The sequence below is a fragment of the Plodia interpunctella genome, chromosome Z, assembly GCF_027563975.2.
Source record: "Plodia interpunctella isolate USDA-ARS_2022_Savannah chromosome Z, ilPloInte3.2, whole genome shotgun sequence".
Taxonomy (NCBI): domain Eukaryota; kingdom Metazoa; phylum Arthropoda; class Insecta; order Lepidoptera; family Pyralidae; genus Plodia; species Plodia interpunctella.
The window spans coordinates 7,411,995-7,436,521 of NC_071324.2; the positions used below are offsets into that span (position 1 = coordinate 7,411,995).

General features: G+C 35.0%; 1 protein-coding gene across 2 annotated transcripts; it reads right to left on the reverse strand.

The window, feature by feature from the left end:
* Positions 1-55: 55 nt before the first annotated feature.
* Gs2 (Glutamine synthetase 2) lies at positions 56-18,253 on the reverse strand. Of its 2 annotated transcripts, XM_053768977.1 has the most exons (8): positions 18,097-18,253; positions 8,423-8,472; positions 5,651-5,848; positions 3,252-3,413; positions 2,931-3,144; positions 2,516-2,773; positions 1,547-1,686; positions 56-1,200 (listed from the first exon to the last, which is right to left on the reverse strand). In XM_053768977.1, the coding sequence occupies exons 2-8, from the start codon at positions 8,451-8,453 to the stop codon at positions 1,052-1,054; spliced, it is 1,152 nt and encodes a 383-aa protein (XP_053624952.1). In that variant the 5' UTR covers positions 8,454-8,472; positions 18,097-18,253; the 3' UTR covers positions 56-1,051. The 2 variants fall into 2 exon arrangements, with proteins under 2 accessions (XP_053624952.1, XP_053624951.1); XM_053768976.1 differs by lacking the exons at positions 8,423-8,472; positions 18,097-18,253 and adding an exon at positions 6,962-7,013.
* Between the last annotated feature and the right edge of the window lie 6,274 nt (positions 18,254-24,527).

The window sequence follows — 24,527 nt, forward strand, 5'->3', positions numbered from 1 at the left end:
TATACTTTATGAGTGTTCATTGTGTTAGGTACACGTTGATATAATTAAAAATCCATTGTTATGAATAAAATTACACTTTATTTTTTATAACATCTCTATATAAACATAACGTGCTCATAATATACAACTTTAAATATTATTTTGCTTAATTCATAAAATTAAAATGCTAAAAGTAAATATATATTGTAAATAACTACCTATATTTCGAGGCAATTCAAGTTATGCCTTACAAGTAGGTACTCAGATGGCTGGAATTATGTGCTTATTATTGAAAAGGCCATTACTTCACATGGGTGATAAATTTTTTCATACATCAAATTGTAACTCATTAGTGATCAATATTTGGTACTTATCGATATTATATATTATCCCCGAGGCTGACGCGGTGCCACCTCGGCTGTCACGTCGTATCGCATGAGAACGTTAAAATGATGATTTTACTTATTATTTAAATGAACTTGTTAGAAATAATGATATGTGACTAACCGTATCGATAAACAAACTATTCAACATCAAAATTAACGATTAATTTTAAATATCACATAATATTCGTAAAATTATTCTATTGTTATATAATATTTGTATAATATCTTATGTGGTCCGCTCTAATCCAAAACATGAGTCGGCTATTGCGTGCTTCATCCGTGCCACATTTTTATTTCATAAAACATTTGATCGTAAAAAGTAATTGTTCAGTGTCTACTTTTATAAGAACCCGTCGAAAAGGCAAAAATGTATAAAACTTGTAAATTATACTATGAGTGTATAAAGTGCTATAATACAGATATTACGAATAAAATTAATTAGACGGGTGTATGTATGTAAAGTATAATTGTTCTGGAATTACTTATTCTAGTTGTGGGCTGTGACTTTCAATGACAAATTGTAAAGAAGGATAGGATAAATTTATTTATAATTTATTTGTGCTAATATATGTGCTCTCAGGAAATTTTGTGAATTGAAGGCCACAACCCTTATAGGCACATGGAGCTGGTGTAGTAGGTGCGTGTTAACTGACACGTGACGAAGGCGCTGCTGTGGCTTCATTCTGTTATTCGTTGAGTATGCACGTGCGCATGAGTGCGTCGATAACGGAGTAGGGGTCGCAGTTGGAGGCCGGCCGTCGGTCCTCGAGGTAGCCCTTCTTCTCCTCGGCCACCGTGCGCGGGATCCGGATGCTGCTGCCGCGGTTTGCAACGCCTATTAACAACATAGTATTTTATATACATAGTTTACCTTGTAAAACAATAGCATGCTCTACCAAAACGTTGATTTATTTGATCGTTGCAGATAAGATTATATTCACTGCACCATTAGGAACGCACGTGTCTGTTCTGTCTGTATAAATTATATTGTTTTACGACTATCATTAATTTAATTGCAAATCTGTGTCCAATTTAAGTTACACGAAATCATTAAAGTGGTCCATTTCATATCATCTGAGTCTGTCCCTATACATATAAGGCAAGGTCTGAGATACCTCGTACATCATACGCAAAATATGGCCAAAATTTTAGTAGGCCAATAAAAGCAAGTCAATAGTTACCGGCGCTGAAGTCGTTAATACTGGCGGTCTCATGGAGCCCGGTGAGCCTGCGCTCGTTGTCCTTGCCTCCGCGCGGGTCGTATACCTTGATGTGCTTCATGTGCACCTTCGACAGCTTGTCGATGGCCTTCTCGATCTCACTGCGACAACATACCACATTGAGGGAAATAATAATATAATTTTAACTTATTTTTACTATATCTTTAGTCAGGCACATGTGCACAAAATGTATTTTTATTGATAGCAGCAAACGTGGTCAGACAGTAAGATAATATTATAGACAAAACTACGTTGATAGCAACGCACAGAACTGACTGTTGTGTTATAGAACTAGGTACCTATTCCAAATAATTTGATTTAAATAGTTGTCGCGTGGGAGTCGTTTTATTTACCTACATAATAACTTAGTATATTGCCTTGACTGGAATGGAAATGATCTAAGTTGGTTACTAGGTACATTGGCATTCAGATCTCTAATAATACCAAACAATAATATCTAATAATGCGCAAACAAAATAAATGTGTCCAATATCGAGTTTTATCTTTAGTAGGTAATTGTGTTGCAAGAGTTAATGACGTCATCAACAACAGTGAGATAATGAATAGGTAAACAGCTAACTACACACTAACTGCTTCCTTTATTAGACCGCAGCCTTGCCATTATAGTCATGCCAATGCTTTTCTATTCAATTACTGAGCGTGTACAAAAATGATGTACGATCCATATTGTCACCATTATGCATATACGTTATTCGTTGTCACTTAGAGGAATTAATGGGTATATGGCATATACCCATGTGTGAGAATTTATAGCTGAGGCTATATTCAGCTTGTAACTAAGGCGATCGTTTTGAAAAATTGACTATCAAATCTGGGTTATTTACCTAGAATAGTGTGTCTGCAGTACCAAACCGACAATTCTTGGATGGAGCTACGATGGCAAAAACCTAATTACTTAAATTATCTTACATTATGCCATTTTCATCTCTCATTTTCTTTGTAGAGAAATTGGTGTGCGCTCCGGATCCGTTCCAGTCCTGGACCGGCTTAGGGTCGAAAGTCACAATGACTCCGTACTCCTCAGCAAGTCTGTGCAGAATGTAGCGAGCGATCCACAAGTCGTCACCAGCAGTCACTCCGACCGATGGTCCGACTTGGAACTCCCACTGTGAAGGCATCACCTCGGCATTTGTGCCTGAAATGGGCACACCAGCGAACAGACAACACCTGTAAAACAAGGTAATACACATTGAAATCTACCTACCATTTAGATCACGTGCTTTAAAGGCGATCTTGCAGATGTTTGTCAATTTTTAAATAAATTACCTAGTGCCTATAAAGCTTTAATTCAAAAGAAAAAAGGATTTCGTGATAAACAAATTACCTGTAGTGAGCTTCAACGAGATCTCTAGCGAACACTTTGTTGGCACCAACTCCGCAGTAGTAGGGACCCTGCGGCGGGGGGAAGCCGCCCGGTGGCCAACCGAAGGGCCTCAGATCTGCGTCCAGGAGGATATACTCCTGCTCGATACCGAACCACGGCTCGTCGTCTTTGCACTTGTCGTAGGCTTCTTGGCATTTCAGACGATTGTTTGTCGCTGTTAACAAAAAGTAATAATTTAACAACCTTCTTTATCTGATGCCTGAAAAGCCACGAAAAAAGCCACAAAATAGTAACTGATAATAAGCCATTATTGATACTTACTTGTTGGCTCCATGTTATACTTGAATGTGTCGCACATGACTAAGATATGGTTTCCCCGGCGGAATGGGTCCTTGTAGATGGCTCGCGGCACCAGCCACGTGTCTGAGTTGTGGCCGTCCGCCTGTCCAGTAGAGCTGCCGTCGAAGTTCCACACTGGCAAATCTGGTAACATTGACATTCATCATAATTAGATACTTACTCATATTTCAAATGTAGTCTAAATGCTATTGATTGATACGTACGAATAGATATAACTAATTAATTGTATAGTTACTATCGGCATTTGGGACCCACATTTAATTTGTAGATACCCTTTATCAGAACAGGTAAGTAGGTCCCATATGTTACTTTCTCATTTATACTCATATTCTAATTAAATGTACTCATATAGGGCAATGTCTAAGTATTTACCTATTTATAATAAGAAATCCTTACTTCTTAGATACACAAGTCTACACAAAGTACATTTAATTTACTATGTTAGGTAGATATACTTGTGTACTATACTTGTGTAGTTACGTACTAAGTACATCACTACACAAGTTGTCGTATATGTTGTAACGGCCTTTAACAAGTAAGTAATCAAGTACCTAACTACTATTTAAAATGTAGTCCTCAATAAATAAAGCTACGCTAGATAACATTTCTAAGACTGCAGAGGACAATATTGGTCGGAAACCTTTCAAATTCTCATCAAAGCTATCCCCATTCTCCAGAGCGCGATGCCTGCATCGCGCGGCGAACTCACGCTCCAAGTCCCGAGGGTTGAAATAGGGCTCCGAGTACTTGTATGCATTAATCCAAGTCAAACTTTTGTTGAAAGTTTTGACGAATCTGTCATTTTTTTTAGTAATAATTTTTGATAGTTTATCTAAAACATCAAAGTCAATATTAATAAAATAAATTATTTTGGAAAATATCTTATACACTTTGATTTTAATTAATTTTGCATGATACCTACAACATTAAGTTATTGTTACAATTTTGTTTATTTATGTTAGACCTAATAAACCTATATTCAGTCAATACTAATTATTAATATAGTATCGTCTATCATTATTTTAATAGATACTTATAAATAACTTTGCTTACGTTTTTATTTATTACCAACATCTCATTCAGAATGAAGGTCGGCCCATTTACATAAACAATGCTAATTGTGTTGTTAATATAATTGTTAATGAGGATGTAATAAAACTACTTCGCCATCACCCAACCCGGTCGATTAGGTAATTGACATAAAATAGGGCGTAGTATGACCAGACCACCTCCCAATTAGTCCCTATGTGATGTGAGAAAATGTTACTAATACTACTGGTATTACGTTCTCATTTGGTGAATATTTTGGACAGGGAACGACAGCATTCTGATCTAATTTCGTAATCGATCTACCTAGTTATGTAGTTAATAACTGATATTTCCTAGATTTAGTTTAGGTTGACTCGATGAATTTTATATATTATAACTAGCTTTTGCCCACGTGAATTTCAGTTCTTAAAAGGAATCGAAGTAACATTTTATTTAACAAAATTTATTTATTACTATAATTCAAATTCGTATTTTTTGTGTCGATCCCGTAACGTGCCCCATCCCATTTCCCGTTACGTGTCCCAATTCTGCTGCCCGTACGTGTGCCGAATAATTCATTTCACCTCTCTTCGAAAATAATAGTTTCGCATAAATTTCCACCTCTACCAAAAATATCGATGCTTCATACAAACTTACAACCCCTATTTCATCCCTATAGGGATCAAAATCGATTTAATGCATTATTATTTACAAACTACAAATTGAAATTTTAAAAAATCATGTGTCTGACTTCCAAAATGACTACAAGTTTCTTACAAACTGGCAACCCATTTTACACCCTTAAGGATTATTCACCTCTTAGGGATGAAATTTCGAAATATCCTTTCTTAGCGGACGTCTTCTAGTCACAATCTATCTTCCTGTTAAATTTCATCTTCATGGGCTCAGTAGTTTTCGAGATTGTTTTTCGCTTTTATATATTACATAGATAAGATTACAAAATTAATCCGAATATGGTAATTTTAAGTAACCTAAAATCTAACTAGCAGAACGAGACCTACGTGGAGATTATGACGACGGTGGGACCGAATGGATTTCATTTTGAAAGATTATGGTCAAGAACATAGTTTGTATGAAAGCGATGTTACAGATCGTTAGTAGAAATAGGTACTATAGTTAAGTCATTATTATTTACCCTTTTTCCCTAGGCACAGTGAATAGCACATTTTTATTTTACACTACTGAGCAAGCAACCAGGCACGCAGCCCACCTAATGGGAAGTGGTCACCCAAACTGCAACGCCCGCATTATTTGGGTGTCACGCGCGTTTGGCCCATAATGACATAACTACTTTTCCATCTTTTGTTTACCTTTTGGGGTCTTTGGTATAAATTTGAGAGTGCGGTCTTTGCATCTGAGGTGTTCGCCAGTGCCGTCGATCCAAATGTAGGTCGCGAGGATGTCGTCTGCGGGCAGCGGCAGGTCGTTGTACCGGCCGAGGAGGGTCTTCGACAGGACCGCATTGGGCGAATTTGTTAATACTGGCCCCGATAATATTTTTGGGTTATCTGTAAATATGGTTACAATATTTAAAATAACAACTAAAGAATAAAATCTGTTGATTCGGTAAAATATATTTTTTTGATTTAAATATATATGCTTAAAGTATACTTATATAACCTACAGTTTCAGATTTTTTTCTTTATATGTAGTGTAAACCCTTATTTTAGGTCCACGAGAAGTATAGTAAAATTGCAAAGTTGTCATGTTTATTCATTTCATTAAAAAATATGAACTTTGGTATGCTGTATTAAAATTTAAAATATTGTTTTGATTATTTGATTATCAATTGTTATTTATTCATTGATGATTTTTAATACACTTAATTGAAATTTAATAATTGAATCTTTATTCGGTAAAAAGTCGATCAATTTCAACTCGAATTTATTCTAAATACCTCGTATGGGAATTTTGTACGGACAACTTAGGCACACAAATATTGCCAATGAAGGCAAAAAGCGCCAATTTTCAATTTTGTTGCAGATTTACGACCTTAATATACCTTCTACACAATCGTGGTGCGAGTTTAAAAGAAGAAAAGAAGGATTTAGTGGATTATCCTGAAAATAATAACACTATTTTAGGTTGCACATTAATGTTCTGCAATATTTAGTCAGTTGTGGTCATAAAGTGATTTAAAATTGTTTTTGACTGAATGTCTTACATGTATGAAGTCCATATTTTAATAGGTCTTCACGTGTGAAAACTTGTTAAAATATGGACAGACTCCGAGCTTGTTTCGACCGTTTACTGGCTCGAAAATTTTACAACGTGAGGCGTATCCCATAGTTTTCGAAATTTTTTATCTTATGGAAAACGATTTTACCCAATATTTCGGCATCCGAATATGCTTAACATAATGAAAGTATTAAGAAGTACTCTGAAATAAACGTTTTAATCGATATAGCAAAATGTGGCAAAGCTTTTGTGTCGTCATACAGTGTTGTATCTACTCTGGCGGGATAAATGTGTAGTAATACTCCCTTAGAGTATATTTAGTTTCTTTTTCTCTTATAAAGGATACCGTAGACCCGAATATTATAAATCTCAGCCTGGTATCCTAAGAACCCTTACCTGCGATACCCTAAACAATAAGAAAAAATATATAAATTGTTACGTACTGCGACGATCTTTAACTATTTCAGACTGAACTCGCATACTGAAAAAGTTAAGTTTCTTCTACTTGTTTTCTTTTTAGCCGATTGCGTTTGACACAATGACCGACATAGAGGTTTATCAACTTCACATGACATCACACATTTATAATTTAAAGCAAACAAAAGATTTCGTCTAATTTAATTTATGTAATATATATCACGATAACATTTTACAGCTGTTCAAGATGACATAAGTTTTTATTTTTTATTATGAAAAAGGTTTTCATGTATTGCTGATTCTTTTTTCAAATTTGTGACAATATAAATGTCACAAATTTGAAAAAAGAATCATAGTGATTTTGAAGAAAAGCTGAAATAATTTATATTGTGTGAACTAAATATCATGTATTTAAAATAAGTACTTCGCACATGGAGTACCTACTAATTCCATTCTAAATATAGAGCGTCCATAGATCAATAGGGAGTATTTTTGTATATTTATCCCGCCTGGAGTACAGCACTGTATGTTAGGTACACAAAAGCTTAGCCTCCTTTTGCTATGTCGCTTAAAACGTTTATAGAGTACTTTATTAATCCTTTCATTATGTAAGCATTCGTTTGTGAAAATATACAACATTACATATTCGGGTGACGAAATATTGGGAAAAATCGTTTTCCAAAAGATAGAAATACGCCTCACGCTGTAAAATTTTCGAGCCAGTAAACGGTCGAAAAGTAGCTCCGAACACTTCATACGTGAAGACTTATTAAAATATGGACTTCATACAGGTAAGATCTTCAGTCAAAATCAAGTTTATATCGGTTAATAACCACAGTTGACTAAATAATGCAGAACATAACCTAAAATAGTGTTACTATTCTCCATACCCACTAAATCCTTCCTTTTCCCTTTAAACTCGCTATACCATGATTGCGTAAAAATTTGCAAATTGCATTTTTGGTCGTAAATCTGCAACAATATTGAAAATTGGCGCTTTTTGCCTCCATTGGCAATGTCTATGTACCTTACTTGTACCAATAGCGCCATCTGCGCTGAGCTTTGTTTAATTATAGCTTTGCTATTAGAAAAAAAATGAGATCACCACAAAAAAGTTTGTTTCCGTCCTTACACATGGGAATTTTAATATCAGCATGGAATTTGTAGATAACGAAGTACTTCCTATATCCATAAATATGAGGTAAAAAACAATGTCAGAAAAAATAAAGGAAATAACAGAGGTCTTTAACAAGTTATTCGAATCACAACATTGACATCAGAATATATTCCGTCTCAATGGACAAAAAACACAATTATCATTTTACACAAACAAGACGATCGAGCAACTTAATCGAAAATAACAGTACCTTGTACATGTTTGACATGATAGTACTTTAAAAATTACGTCTGTATTGGTCTGATGAATCCAGCAATATGGCTAAATACGTGCACATAATATTATGTATTATGATAATTTAATTGCTTACCTTCGATTTTCCCATGGGCGGCGTCCGCCATATTTATGTTTTAGGTTTGCCTGTAACAACGGAATATACGGTGAGTGGTCTACATTATTTCTAAACAATTAAGTACCAACGTGGGCGTGTCTAGAACCGTTTACCATGGCTTTCATTCTGTACCTAATAATTTTACCGTTGTCAAGAACCACTCGGACCCCTCTTTTTATAGCATAAGTAAGCGGTTCTTATTTGAAGAACCCTTTTGGATTTTTTGAAATCTATAAGTAAGTATTTGGCGGAGCCCTAAATTAAAATTACAAACGTATTAGCTAACACTATTAGTAGGTAGGTAGCAATAAACTTCATTGTTTTAATTTTTTTTTAATAAAAATACTTTGCAAAAATATATCTTATATCTTATTGATAAAAGTAGATAATTTGTATCCGTACCTATATACAATACAATTTAAAAAATACAAAGGTTACTTTAGTAGTGTCGTGTAAACATAATAAATTATACACTTAAACCTTCACCTGGAATCACACTATTGGTGAAAACCATATGAAAATCCATGCATCAGTTTTTGAGTTTATTGCAAAAAGACAGACAGAAAGGCAGCAGTGGACTTTGTTTTATAATACATGTAAGGATAAGGATGATATCGTATCTATCTTTAATTGTTTTAGTATTTATTTGTATATGGGTAAACAAACAAAATTTTTTGTTTTAGGTACCTAACTAATATAGTAATCTGGATAAAATAATATGCTTACATTTTTACGATATAATTGGCGTACTAGTATATAGGTAATGCGACTTCCATATATGTATAGATAGATAACCTAGCTAATAATGCGTATTTTTAAATAGAATTTCCTTGACATTTTCAAACACATGAGATCTGCCTCTATTCTAGGCGGCTATCTAGGCGTAGCAAAATATTCATGAATGCAAGCAACCACGAAGGTCAAAGCCGCCTCGTGCGTGGCAACACTTGCACCGTATTCAGAGCGGAGAGATTCCAATACTAAAGACAAAACAAAAACTAAACATAACGAACTAGTGTACCCAAACGAGCTAGAAGATTGCTATATACCTAACTTCCTGCCTCATCTCATACAAAGTGGCAGGGTGGTCCCTGTAACTGGGATTATAGTCAAATTTGTCTCGTTTCTAATATCTACGAATTTTTCTTTCTCTTCAATAAGCATAACGAAAAATATGACGACGTCTATGATTTTTTCAGTCTAGTCTAGGTTCAATATACAGGGCACGTGAGCCCGCAACTGTACCCAAGATTCTTTAATTCACTTTGATGATCACATCACAAGCAGGCACTTTTATTTTTTGTTGATCTATGTCTATCAGGCAAAGATATCTAGATGTGAATATTTTCATGTTTGGTTTGTTTTCATTAAGTGTATGAAATTCTAGATGTATATTTTTTTATATATGACAAAATATACAGTACCTACGTAAATTGAATATATTTTAAAGAAAGGAGTCATCCTCAGCCAATAATGAAATCTTTTCTACTACGTAGATTAATTATATACTGAGGCATGTAGACTTGGCCCTTTACGAAGAACGAAGGTAATTTCGTAAAATCGATTGGCGTTATGCCCGTGGTCAGCCGGAACTCGCCTATCATGTCATAGATATGTATTGTGAACATCGTTTAAATATACATACTTACACGGGATGGATGAACGTCGATCGACTGACGACTCCTAATAAAAGCGGACTTCATAAAACAGAAACATAAACTCCCAGCGTGAAGCATAATCTATATCAATATATATAAAACTCTTCCGTTACTGACAATGTACAGCCGAAACTACTGGGCGTAGGAAGCTAAAATTTGATATAACATATCAAATTTCAACAAATTAATCAATACGTGTTTCAATATTTTTCTGAAAAACGCTCAATCCCTCAAACGAGGCATGAAATATTGTATGAAATTTAATATAAATTTCAAAATGAAAAGCTGAAAATTGGTAAACATACTATTCATATTTTTTCTTAAAGAATGGCCGAGAATTTACTATGAAAATCACCCGGGCGAAGCCACGGGCAAAAGCTAGTAAAGTATAAAATGGTTTGAAATAAGCAATTGTACTAGCGCAGCGCACATACCTAGTTTGGATTCTGTTTCTTCCCAATAAGTCGGATGTAAATTTAATTATGAGTAACGAAATATAGCTTTGAGACAGACTGTTTGAAAAATAACTGGCCATCTACTAGGCGTACAATACGTTACGCTAAATGCGTTACGCCGCCGACGCATCCTATTTCTCATACGAATAAATCTAATAAAGTCCTAGTTTACACTCGTAACATTATCACAGAACTAGTACTATGATAATGTTACGCGACGTGTGTGTGAATATAGATAGTATGAGATAGCTAAAAATAATTTGGGTTAAATTTAATTGAAGGTTTAGCTATTATTAGCAAACTTAGTTAATGATAGTTAGTTTTTATTATCTACTAGGCATAATAGTTTCAACCAGATATTTATTCGTAATTTATATATTATTATATTAGATTATTATATTAGATATATTATATTAGAGGCCCATCCCGGTTTCGCTCGGCTACAAGCATAATAAAAAGTAGCCCATGTCCATGTAGATGGTCTTGTCCGATTTTCTGTGTCTTTTATCATAATTGAGCCAGGTATTTTTGATAAATAAATAAACAAAAATAAATATATTACGATTCAAAATCACACAGATTGAGCTAGCCCCAAAGTAAGTTCGAGACTTGTGTTATGGGATTCTAACTCAACGATAATATTTTGATTTTGAGTTTCTTAATTACAAACAAAAATACAAATATTTTCGCTTCATTAGCAATATGGAAGCAATGATATGTAAATTATGGTACAAATGCTGTTACAAAAAATCATTATAAAATGAACAAAAATAAAATATTCCCACCTTAAAATTGGTTCGTCGGGAATTAAAAATATATAGGTATTAGCTCCAGTTTTTTATTTATTGCCCGACATTCCGTCATTAATGTCTCTTCAAACCAGGATTTCCAGTCCGACCTGCAACGTTTGGAAATCCTGATTTGGAGAACATTAATGAGCAATAAAATAATAATCTATAAATATATATAAAAGCTAAAAACACTCACTCACGTATCACGAAATCTCGAAAACTACTGAGCCCATGAAGATGAAATTTGGCAGGAAGGTAGATTGTGACTAGAAGACAAGTTTCGGAACGAGACACGTAGCGGAAATCGTAGCGGGAAATGGGGAATTGAACTAAAGATGACAAAAATATGAATTTGAATAAATAAGTTTTACCAGTCTTAGAATATGCGATAAAAGAGTAAGTGAAATTTTACTTAGATTCCTTTTGAGAACTGAAAATCACGCGTGCGAAGCCGCGGGCAAATTCTAGTATATGTATAAGGACATAAATTTCATATCTTTAAGTAGGTAGGTATAACAATGTCCGATACGGCTGTCATATATATTATCTATATAGGTTAACGGTCTGCCAGAGCCGATGCCCAAAGTCCGTTTAAAATTGTACAAACAATCGACGGAATGCGTAGGCAAATAAGATGAAAACAATTAATAACTTCACCATATTCTTTGATTCGATAAGAACCTACTAGATTTTTTCTTTTGTTTTATAGATAAGAAAGATCTGGGTAGCATAATTGTTATCCTAGTCCTACAGTTTTCGGTCGGAGTCTGTAGTTTATTGAGTGAGAATTTTCAGAAGAGATTATTTGTCGCAATAATCTCTTCTTTAATTCCTCTATTTTCAGGGAATTTGGGGAATTTGCACTGACAAAAACGTAATATACCTTGCTACCTATAAGCTTGTGTTGACTAGGTATATTTTCCTTGGTACCTATTAGAGTAAATAACTGATCAGTCAAATTACACTTTGTGAATACATCTATTTTACATAACTAGGTAACTGGTATATATTATGCAAATTGCTCGCGTGTTGGTCTGATCATTGCATATGTACGACTTATGTATGAATGCAACCATTTATTTAGTTCATTTGCATTCTATGAATCATTTAATAGTAATCGCAGCGGTTCGTAGTAAATAGTTTAGTTATTCTACAAGCTTGTATATAACTTGTAATGCTTCTATGTCTCGAATGAAATTTGGTACTTAACTCAATTTTGAAGCAGAAATCTTTGACCGATTGAGCTCACATTTTGTACACACGTTTAGTTTGGATGACAATGAATTATTATGATAAGGAAAACCTGGTGGTGCCCGGGAAACGACTCCAGACGTGGAGTTTCCTCAACGGTTTACTGAACAGACATGGCATTTTTGTCAGTGACATGGTTGTAAAAAACTTATTTCTCGTCCGTCAACAAACAAACAAGATCCAGGATGTGACAACAGTGACAAGGCGGCAGTGCAGGCGCCAAGCTTCTTTCAAACACAAAAGTTCAGTGTCTTCTTTGTTCAATCGCTCTCAACAGTCAACAAACTGCTATCTAAATAAAGAAATCACATTAAAATAACACTTCCACCTCAAGCAAGGCTAGTACACTTGTTTGTTTAACTTTTCAAAATTATGTACTTATATCAATAAAAGGTACTTAGTAATACATACAGTCTCATTAGTTATGGCGTTACCTTTAGCAAGACCATTTGCCTCAGGATCGGTCTACTTTTCCGTTAGGTCTGATTTTTAACTAAGTTGGTCAGTTTTCCCAAACTGTACATTTTTTCCAATCCGGCATACATTTGTTTTATTAATCTTAGCCTTATTTCAAAACCGTCGGATATTTGCATTGAGTCTAAATTTGTCCATCACAGACTCTCAGTTATAAGAATCGTACATATTTTTCCGGAAATCTTTGGTGTCTGTAAACTAGGTCTCAAATTCGTTAATTAGGTAGGTACATTCCTGTAATACTTATTTGCAACAGTTGTTTATAGTATCCTAACTAGGATTGTATGAAACGTACCTACCGGTACAAATGATATTGTTCGCTTAAACGCTTAAGAATAGGTTTAGTAAATAAAAACAAATGAATCTGTTAATTAGGTATTTTGTTATTAACGTCAATTACGTTAATAAATGACTGTGACAATTAATTCATTGTTCTCACACTCGTTAATTACCCTACAAAGATACTAGAATGTAATTATATGGACTAATCAGTTGTTGTAGTTGTACCTAGTTTCATTGTTCAATACGCGATCTGTGAAATACTTAGGTACTTTACATCTTTTCAATACCCACGTAGGTACGTTTGTCCAAATGTATAATTACTTTTTTGTTGATCTATGGAAATAATCGATACCTATAGTATTTTTTCCTTTGAAATGAAGTTACTAGAATTATTAGAGAGCATTTATTTTTAACTCAAAGATATTTCTAGTTACTCTCTTTATGCTTGATAAGCGGCTCGTCCCAGCTACGCTCGGGTAAAACCATAATACTTAGGTACATTGTACGCCTCAACATTTTCATGAATTATAGGTACATCACGATCACACCTATTTATTAAAAAACCACATCAAAATTCGATGCGTAGTTTTAAATATCCAAGTATACATAGAAGAAAACAGCGGGTAGTGATCTTTTACTAAGTATATGAAAGTAGTAGGTATCTAATAGTAATAGTGATAGAAAAGATATAACATTATGATACTACTAATGTCACCATTAGGGACCGCAGCTCGCAGTCGGCCCCTCCACCAGCAAGTTGTTTCGTAAACTTTCGCATATATAGGTATTTACGTTAGTCGATTACCTAACCATAATCAACCTTCATGAACTCGCCCTAGTTGATTTGTTTATGTTCAGATAGCTTATCACGATAAAGTGCACTAAACACTCCACATGTTTGCCGTCCACTATAAACTTGTTTCAAGCGCAATTTGAAACAAAATATTATAAAATTTAATCTTTTGTTATGTCTTTGTCACAGCATTGTACCTAATCAGTTTAATTTCAATACAGTAACAAGACACACTAAAAAAGCGGTATTTTATCAATGTACGTTTCCGTCTTGTCAAAAATCATAAGTTAAACCGGTAGGGCAGCTTTATGGGATGGATTTAAAGAATATAAATTTATTAAACTGGTAGACCACTATTGAACCATGTTATGCAACAGCAATGGTTACGGAAAAGTTCAGGCGATCAAGTCGAAGAAAAAAATCAAACTTGATATTCCAGTCTGAATCTTGATTGTAATAGGTATTTTTAAGGTCTATTTATATCTAATTCTAAAATACTTAGCAATAGTATGAAAATAAATTAACAAAATGAAAAATTATCTCTTAAGTAAGTAGGTACACTCAGATATAATAAATTAGGTTGATAGGGATTGGGTAAGAACCGTCGCAGAAAGAAGATCTATAAATAGCGAGTGAGTTTGGATTTTGTAGAAGTTTGTGGCCATGAGAGCAGTGCGTGCACAGTGGGGATTACAGTACAAGCTCTAAAAATAAAAAAGATATAGATGTAACCGAAAAAAACGTAATGGAGAAAGCCCACTTGCAGTGTCGACCCTACATAACAATTGAAAGCTGTACTTCATTTGAACTAAAATAAAGTATACTTGCATTGTTTTGTCTTTATGCTAGCATTCAATGTGTATGGTGTATTTTCCGTTCTCTGTATATTTTGAGCCAGAGCTAACAAATGTAAGTAGGTAGGTACGTGACCGAGTGACTGGCCGAGGCGACTGACTCACGAATTCACGAATATTCACAATGATATTATGTATTTTATATATTTATAAATTCAAACACCATTAATTTTTTATATTTTATTCTTTTGTTGTGATTATTTTTCTGATTTAAATATTGTTTTCTATTATGATTTGTACTTGCATATACCAGAGATGTCTCAATTTCGACAGTACACGCACTTTCTTTGTAAGTAGCGCATACCTACCACACTGTGCCATAATCCTACTACTTAATATTATAAATGCAGAAGTTTGTAAAGATGTATGTATATTTGTTACTCTTTCATGCAAAATATACTGGATAAATCGTTTTGAAATATGGTCGTGTACATATAATCTGAAATAACACATAGGTTACTTTCTATCCCGAAATACCCACGGGAGTGATGCCCCTGGGCGCAGCTTACCTAACAAAAGTATAAATCATTCAGGTTAGGTAGGTATGTCATTATTTGTCCTAGTTTATTCACAAATATATTTCTTATTACGTTTTGTTTTTACTGTGATAAACCGGCCTTTGTTTTTTTTTGTATTGACGTTTTCCAAACTAGAGCCAAGCATTGTTTGTGATGATAATAATTTACGCACGCATTTAGTTCGTGTTAAATGATGCAAGGTTATACTTGTTTTTATTGTTTTATAGATACGAGTGACCTGTCTTGTGGCTGAGTTAAGGGTTGATATGATAAAAATCAACACTTGCATTTAACCATAGAATAGCCTATACAAACAAACCTTGGAGAACTTGTAAGTCAAGTTCATGATGTCAAGTAAAAATTTAAGTAGGTAATCCGGCAAACTAAATACCATTCCAGCATTGAATATTTTGCAATTGGCTGTTTATTTTATTTATTAAAACTTTATGATATTATAAATGTGTTCACACTAAACCAATGGTATAAATACATCAATAAAAGTATTATGAGAATATTCTGTCAAATACATTAACTTTTGAAATCTAAACAAACTATTCACACAGCAGCCGTACAGCTCAGTTCTACAATACAATCATGTTATAAGTTGTTATGTAGATTTAATTACTTTCCCTCCCATTATGTTAAAAATAATAAATACCTAAGTTAAATTAAGACGTAAGGTTTTTATTGGGCTGGTTAGTAATACGCAAACATAAGTATATTTTAATTAGACAATTAAAATATATATTTATGTGTACGTATTACTAACCAGCCCAATAAAAACCTGTTGATCTAAGAATTGAGAATGATTAATACTTAAATGATTTTTATAAAATTTTGAGCAGAGTTTTGTTTATTGTTTGATTTGAAAAGGTAATCTCTTAAATATAATATAGGTTATTTCGCTTTGGAAATGTTATTGTTAACTGGCTTCATCCATTCATTTAAATTTAGTTACCTACGTACATAACTAAATTTTCATTCTTGTTTTTATGTATGTCCTGTTTGTGTAGTTATTTAGCTATCACAAAGTATTGCAAATTTAATGTAGGTATTTAACGATTGTCTAACATTGAACTAATTATAGTCTATTGGAACATAACTACCATTAAGACATTGTTAGTTGAACATGTTTGTTCCGAAACCTAAACGAATTAATTATTTGCTTTTGAAATCTAAACGAAGGAACATAAATATTGCTTGACCGATTTTAATGGAGTTTGGCACAGAGGTACACTAGAAATTTATCGTGAAAAAAATGTTGGCAATATTGCTTGCCAGCGAGGCAAAACCTGTTGATAAATTGAATATTTTGAAAAATTTGACTTTTCATGTCAAAACATGCCAACTTTATTGTAGTAGGTAGGTAAGTATGTACAATGGAATTAGTAGGTGTAAAATGTACCTAAGTAATGTTTATATTTTAATAAGTTCATCATTGTATTTTTTATTTTATTTTATGTAGTGTCTTTCTTTGTCTTGTCCAGTAAACTGGCACAGAGGTACATCAAGGAGTTTTCAATTTCAGTACATAAACCGCTAATAAAATATTTACATTTTATCAGCTTTACATAGGTACAATAACTTTGCACTACATTTAAAATGAGTATCTCAAATAAAACAATTTTAAACACACTATAAAATTTCACAGGGCAAGACGTATAGTTAGTAGTCGCTATTTTGTATTTTATTACTGAAATAAAACCTTGGAAAAATCCCGTTTGTGTGGAATGTTCCCGCTCTGAAATTTTCCACGGGGTTATTGCTCACAGAATCTGTATGGCTGAAGTCATATCCTCGCATACCAAGTATATAGATAGGTATTTTGTATATTTTATTTCTAACAGTATATTTAAATATAACAATCACGGCTAATACCTAGGTTCATTACTGTTTAAAGTAATAAAATTGACGTCCTTATATAAAAGCTACGTCAATTCATTATGTTTCAATGTCGTGTCGATTATTTGTTAAGGACAAGTAGGTCTGTAGGTACATAGGTACGTAATTTCCTTCGACATATTTTCGACTGATCAAGCCAGTTTTCTCTTGTCAAGTTTACTAATTTACTTACTACTTTTTATAATGTGTTTTTAAGCAGAATATAATACCGACCTACCTACGAGTATATTTTAACGTAACTTTATTCATTAAGACTAACTAAATTTAATTTTATATATTCTATAAAAATTGGATCTTATTTATAACAAAAACATTTAACTTTGTTACAAAGTCGATAAAACAAACAATGGAATCTCATTTCCCGCTGAAAAGAAAAAGGAAGTTTTTGTCACGGAAATTCGGTGTAAGGAATGTTGTAGTTCGCGTAGTTCGCAAAGCAGTGTTTCATGGAGATCATAATAATGAACACAGCTAACCATTTCGGAACTCTGATGCAATTCGCTTTGCAACGGGCTAGCCGCAGGCCGATAGTGCATGCTGCCCGCACGTGCTGAGGCCATCGCTCGCCGACTGCTGACTACCCCACCAAAACATTGCGCTCCACGGTTTGACCGCACTTTAATGAAAAATAGTACGTTCGTATTACATTAAATTTAAAAAATAAACTATACTTACTTTAAAAAATCCTTTGAAGTTCAAGATTTATCGCGCGCGAAGCTACGTGTATATGAACGAATACGATGGACTCGATAGAGTTCGATCGTTACGATAAGCGCTCCACGGATTGACTGGTAGTCGGGCTGACTGTCGTTGAATATATGCGCGCGCATCTGATCGCGCGTGCGTGGTGGGAGCGCGACGTACGAGCTACGTAGCAACTCTGTTGGCTCCAGCGTTGCTGGCACTTGGATTTTTGCCTTATATCGGGTAAATTTGTTTTAGGGCTAATAGTGAGTTAATCATGTCATGGTAGCAATATGAATAAGTAAAACTAAACAGTTTCTGCTTTATGCTTTTCCTAAGAATTCATATTCAAAAATAAATAATTAAAATATTTTTACAAATTGCATTATTTTTGAAATAATAAACTACCTACCTATATCGAGGAGATAATTTGCACTAAATAATATTGTGCAAATTCAAATATCCTTAATATTTACTTAACCACTTTCAGTATTACTTTTCGTATAAGTACTTATTTTTGTGTTAACTTATTTTTTATTTTATTTCACAATTGTTGGTGTATTGCATTTGCTGTGGGCAATACGGATGAGACCTACTCATTCACAAGGCACTCATTGCACCTGAGTTGGACCCCTCCCCCTGTTCACTCCCCATAGTTACAACGCGGAAAATGGCACTCAACGAAATAAAATAATAGACAGAAGAACGGTTCCAGCTCGTTGAGGAGCTAGCGATGATACCGAAATAACTTATTGGTATTATATTCTATGTCAGAGTGATAATTAAGCGCTTCAATATTACCTACCTACACTAAATCAATAGGTAATTTAAAAAGTATTGACCTTAGTTTAGTTTATACGAGGGCTGCTATTTATGTATCCGGAATAACAAAATTAAACAAACATATATTATTACATATGGTTTTATTGTTTCTCGAAGTATTCTCCGCGATGATCTATGCACTTCTGCATACGATGAAACCAATTTTCAAAGCACTTTTTCCATTCTGATTGAGGTATGTCCAAAACGTGTGTTTTGAACGCATCAACGGCCTCTTCGCGGCTCGAAAAACGTTGACCACGTAATTTATTTTTAATGTTTGGAAATAAATAAAAATCATTGGGTGCCAGGTCGGGGCTGTACGGCGGATGACCCGTCAATTCAATCTTTTGACCCTCCAAAAAATTATTTGTTTCAGCCGACTTGTGGCAGCTAGCATTGTCGTGATGAAGTATGATTCTGCGTTGTGGGTTGTTCTTTCGTATTTTTTCAAAGACTTCTGGCAAACAAATAGTGGTGTACCATTCAGAATTAACCGTCCTACTATTCTCTAGTGGCACTGTAGCTACATGTCCGTTGATACCAAAAAAACAAGCGACCATTTGCTTTAAAGTGCTTCTCGCACGAACAACTTTTGTTGGATTCGGTTCATCTTGAAAGACCCACACCGTTGACTGCTGTTTAGTTTCAGGGTCATAAGCATAGATCCAGGTTTCGTCACCTGTGTAGATATTATAAACAGCTTTTGACGTGCCACGGTTGTATTTTTTTATCATTTTCTTACACCAGTCGACACGAGCCTGTTTTTGATCTACGCTCAAGTTGTGCGGAATCCAACGCGAACAAATTTTTTTAACAATTAAATGTTCGTGTAATATCGCGTGTATACTCGTCATACTAATGCCCAGAGACGCCTCTATCTCGCGGTATGTAACATGACGATCTTGCATTACTAATTGTCGCACAGCATCAATATTTTGTTGTACCACTACCGATTTAGGACGACCCTCCTTAATTTCATCCGTGAGCATAGACCGTCCACGTTGAAATTCCTTAAACCAATAATACACAGTGGTTTTCGATGGTGCTTCATCTCCAAAAGTTAAAATCAGTTGTTCGATGCACTGTTTTTGAGTTAATCCACGCCGAAAATCATAATAAATCATCGCGCGAAAATGTTCACGAGTTAAATCCATGGCAATGAAGACAAGCTATTTTCAAAATTGGCGCCAATTGAAAAAAACAAATGACAGGGACATGAAAAATATTTATTCTCTAGCCGAAGAGTTCTATTTTCAAATGTTGTAATTACTTTTTAAATATTCTAGAATTATTGGCCAGTTCCGGATACATAAATAGCAGCCCTCGTATATTGATATCTGTCTTAGTTTATATATCGGTAACAAGATCAAGGCTTCACGTGTAAGGGGTTGTGTTTTTATTTAACTGACTACAATATAAATAATTTTAGTTTGTAAACTTTGTGTTAAAAAATATTGATATTGGGCAAGATCTTATTTAGATTTAGTACCGTTCGTAAACCAATTTTCGTTAAAATCATAACGTACATGAATAACGAAATTAGAAGAAAAAGTAGCACAACTAAGTTGGTTTTATAAGTTTTCGGTAATAGTCGACCACTTCTACATATAAACTTCGAACTATAGGTAGTATATACTAGCTGCTGCCCGCGACTTCGTTCGCTTGGCCGAACAATTTTTGGTAAGGGTCAAAATTATTAGAGAAATTTAACTATACAGACAAAGCGTAACGATACCTATATACAAAAAATGCCCATACGACTGAAATATATATTTCCTATAGTTTCTTTAGGTATTCCAGATCTTCAGTTTTTATACAACAACAGAAAATGATCATCAGGCTTAACAACTTTTGTAGTTTTTACATTTCCCATAGTTTAGCTGTACCATCATTGTTCTCCAGTGTTCCAGTTTTCAAAATAATTTATACCCTATATGTTGCCCAGGCTTAATAGCTATATAACAAAAAAGTTTCATTCAAAGTTCCGAAGATACAAACAGACAAACAAACAAATATATATTTTTTTCAAATTCTTACTCCGTTGCTGTGACTCTATCGCCTAAATATATTTTTATGTAAATGTACAGGAATATTTTTTCTACTGTTTTGTTATATGTGTTGATTAATTTAGTTCTTTCTAAATAATTACTTTGAAGAAATAAAATAAAATTAAAAAACAATATTCCCAGCGTATGTAGTGTTGAATTAGTTAGAAAATACTCAAGGAGCGACAAACTCACACACATGTAATGTGTAATTCATTTGTTACAGGTTATTTATATAAAAGAAAGAATACGTTTTTATGGATCTCAGTGTGCACTAATTATGCAAGCAAACGTCGGCGCTGACGTAGCTATCGTTAGCTGAACAATTAAGTCTTGCGTGTGACAGGCAGGCGGCTATATGTATAACTAGCTTATGCCCGCGGCTTCGCCCGCTTGAATTTCATAGCAAAATCTCAATAATTTTTTTATCGCGTACTCTGTAAGAGCACCAGCCGCTGCCATCACGCGCAGTACCAACGCCGAAAAGTGGGCGCCGAAATTCCATCTGCTACGATGGAATTTCGGCGCCCACTTTGCGATGACAGGACGATGCTTAGGTACCGCATCGTCCGCTTAATGGCGATCTGAACCCCGCCAACCGTCAAGCTGGATTCTGGCGGGGACCCCTCCGAGGGCCGTGGATGCACAAAGCCTCGGATTTTCGAAGAAAGATCCAGGCCCAGCTGGTGGATAGGACTGGCCTGCTCGAGTAGGGAAGACTATCCTCCTGTCTGAGAGGTACTCCAAGACGATCCGGCGCTGGTAGGACGGCACCCCGTGATAACGGAGTGCCTCCATAATGCAAAGCCAGGGGAGGCAGTTAAAGGCGTTGGCGATGTCCAGAGACACCACATCGATCACCTCACCAGGATACTGCGCCATGTACTTCACCCCCAGAACGGCGTGGACGGTTGACCTCCTCCGGCGGAAACCGTACTGGCAATCCGCGAAGTCAGGACCTATGCTCTCCAGGTACTCCACGAGGCGGTCAGCAGTGACTCTTTCTAGCAATTTGCCTGCCTCGTCGAGCACGACGACTGGACGAAAGCTAGACGGGGAATCCGCCGGTCGTCCCTCCTTCCGTAGTAGTACCAAACGTCCCGCTTTCCACGCCTTGGGAAACCTTCCCTGCACAAAACAGGCGTTAAAGAGGCCTAAGTCGCTCCCCCAGGAAGTCTAGGACGAAGACCAACGCTCGACCCGGAATAATAGTAATGGAATATTAGACTATTCCATTACTAAGGTGTTCCTTGAAATTCGAAACTGATAATCATAGACAAATTTCGAAACTGAAAATGAATGAAACTGCATGCCCTAGTCCCGACCCGTTTCCCACTACGTGTCTCCTTCCCATTTCCCGCTCCGACTCCCACTCCCGCCTCCACGTATTCATTAAGTTGTTGTAAATAACCAAAATCCAAATTTTCAAGTCAGTAACTTCAACGGTGTACAACTTTCATATTAACAGTTTTTGAACCCTTTTTCTTTCTACAAAATTTTAAAGTAATTTGGCTCCGTGGATGGTTATTTTAACTTTCCTACAGGACCATCCTCATTTTGCGGGATGAAATGTCTATAAGATGTTAACCCGGGATTCCGAGGTATTTTTGATTAGTTTTCAATTTATTCAATTATCCTACGGGAACCTGACCATTTAACGGGATGAAATGTATCTAAGATGTTAACCCGGTATATAAGGTACCTGCATACCAAATTTCAAACAAATCGGTCCAGTAGATTTCGAGTGATGCGCGTTCAGACAGACAGAGAGACAGACAGACAGATAGACAAAAATTTCCAAAACTATATTTTCGTCATCTATATCAGTAACTAAGTATATTCCATGAAGAATAAAAAAAAAATCCAATGTACAAAGTTGGCCTTTCTTCAATTTTATTATATGTATTATATTCCAACTAAGGACTTTGTTAATTTATAACTAACTTATTCTAGTGGGTTCGTCAAATCGTCAAAAATGGGGTATCGGCCTTGTTCGGCCAGAAATCAATCAAAAAAGATTTTTATAGCTTATGCAGGAATGTGGTGCGAGCGACGGTGCTCAGCGGTTGCCTGGAAAACAAACACCACATGGACACGTCCATGGACACCATCAACCGAATAGGAGTCACCGATGCAGTCAGCTACTTTGGAGAAAAAACAGCTTTTTTTAATTAATAATTTTTGAGCCTTTAATTTAAGTTTCTCTTCATGGAAAGCAAGTATAAAAAAATGCCAGTTTTTTCTTGACTTTACGATCCATAAATTGTAGCATTCGGCAAATACCTATGGACTCGAGGAGATCCTAATCGAGAACTGGAATAACGATTCCACAAAGTGGACACCTTGATTTGAATTGTGTTGGACTATTTATGTGCCACATTCCGAAACTCTGAAGAATCTATGACGTAATTTTGCTAAGACGCTCCTAGAGATCAAGGCATCACCTCACTACTGATCTCCTGGTTTCCATCCTAGAACACAGTTGTCCAAGTGCTTGAGCATGACCGGAATTCTCTAGATTCCAGATATTGTATTTTTCATAACCTATGAATAGTTTTGGTTTCGGCTGAAACTGAAACTGGAAGGAAACCGAAGGTTCGAATCATGTTCTGCTCGATCACGATGTTCGATTAATTTTGTACTAAAATTACAAATCTAGAAAAATAAATGTATTTCGTCTATAGTGTCTAACTAGGTGAATATCGTTTTTTTAATTAATAGCGAATAAAGTATATTCAGTGATTAAAATTCTAAATGTTGTTTGCCTGAATGCTTTGTTATTTTAAAATAATACTTTTTTATATAAATATCTGCGTCTCAGGGATCTCGTGGGAAATGTGGAATTAAAATTATAATTTCAGATTTCGTGTGATAAACAGACATAAAGGGATGAAAAAAACTAGCTATTACGGATCGGCTTACCTAAGCTGTGCCTCGCGTAGGTCTATCGACCTGTAACTATTTATATACTAAGTAGGATAAGTTCCCTAAATATTAATCACAACTTGTATATCGAAGAAACCGGTTTTTGATATTTATTGACCGTATGCTTCAATAATAAGAAGTTCATTACTTATACGAACTATAGATTATTTTGCTTTTACTACTACTTTTTGCACCTAACAATATTAGGTTATTTTGTGATAACATATTAAAACTAGATCTACATAATGCTGTTAGTCTAGATACTTCTGTTATACGGTGGCCTGACGGCCAGACAGTATGCCGGTATGTACCATAGATATTTAGTTTATGTTCGCTATTTTGTAGGTAGATCGATTGACAGCGGGATAATAGTTACCAAATGTGTTGTAGCCGCGGGACCCTGGTAATAGAGACTATTACTGCACATTTATCCCGCGAGAATACAGCGTGCACAAAAGCTTTGCCGCCTTTTGCTATGTCGATTAAAACGTAGAGTACTTTATTAATCCTTTCATTGTGTAAGCATTCGTTTGTGAAAATATACAACAATGTAGCAACAATTCGGGTGCCGAAAATCGTTGGGAAAAATCGTTTTCCATAAGATAAAAAACTTCGAAAACTATGGGATAC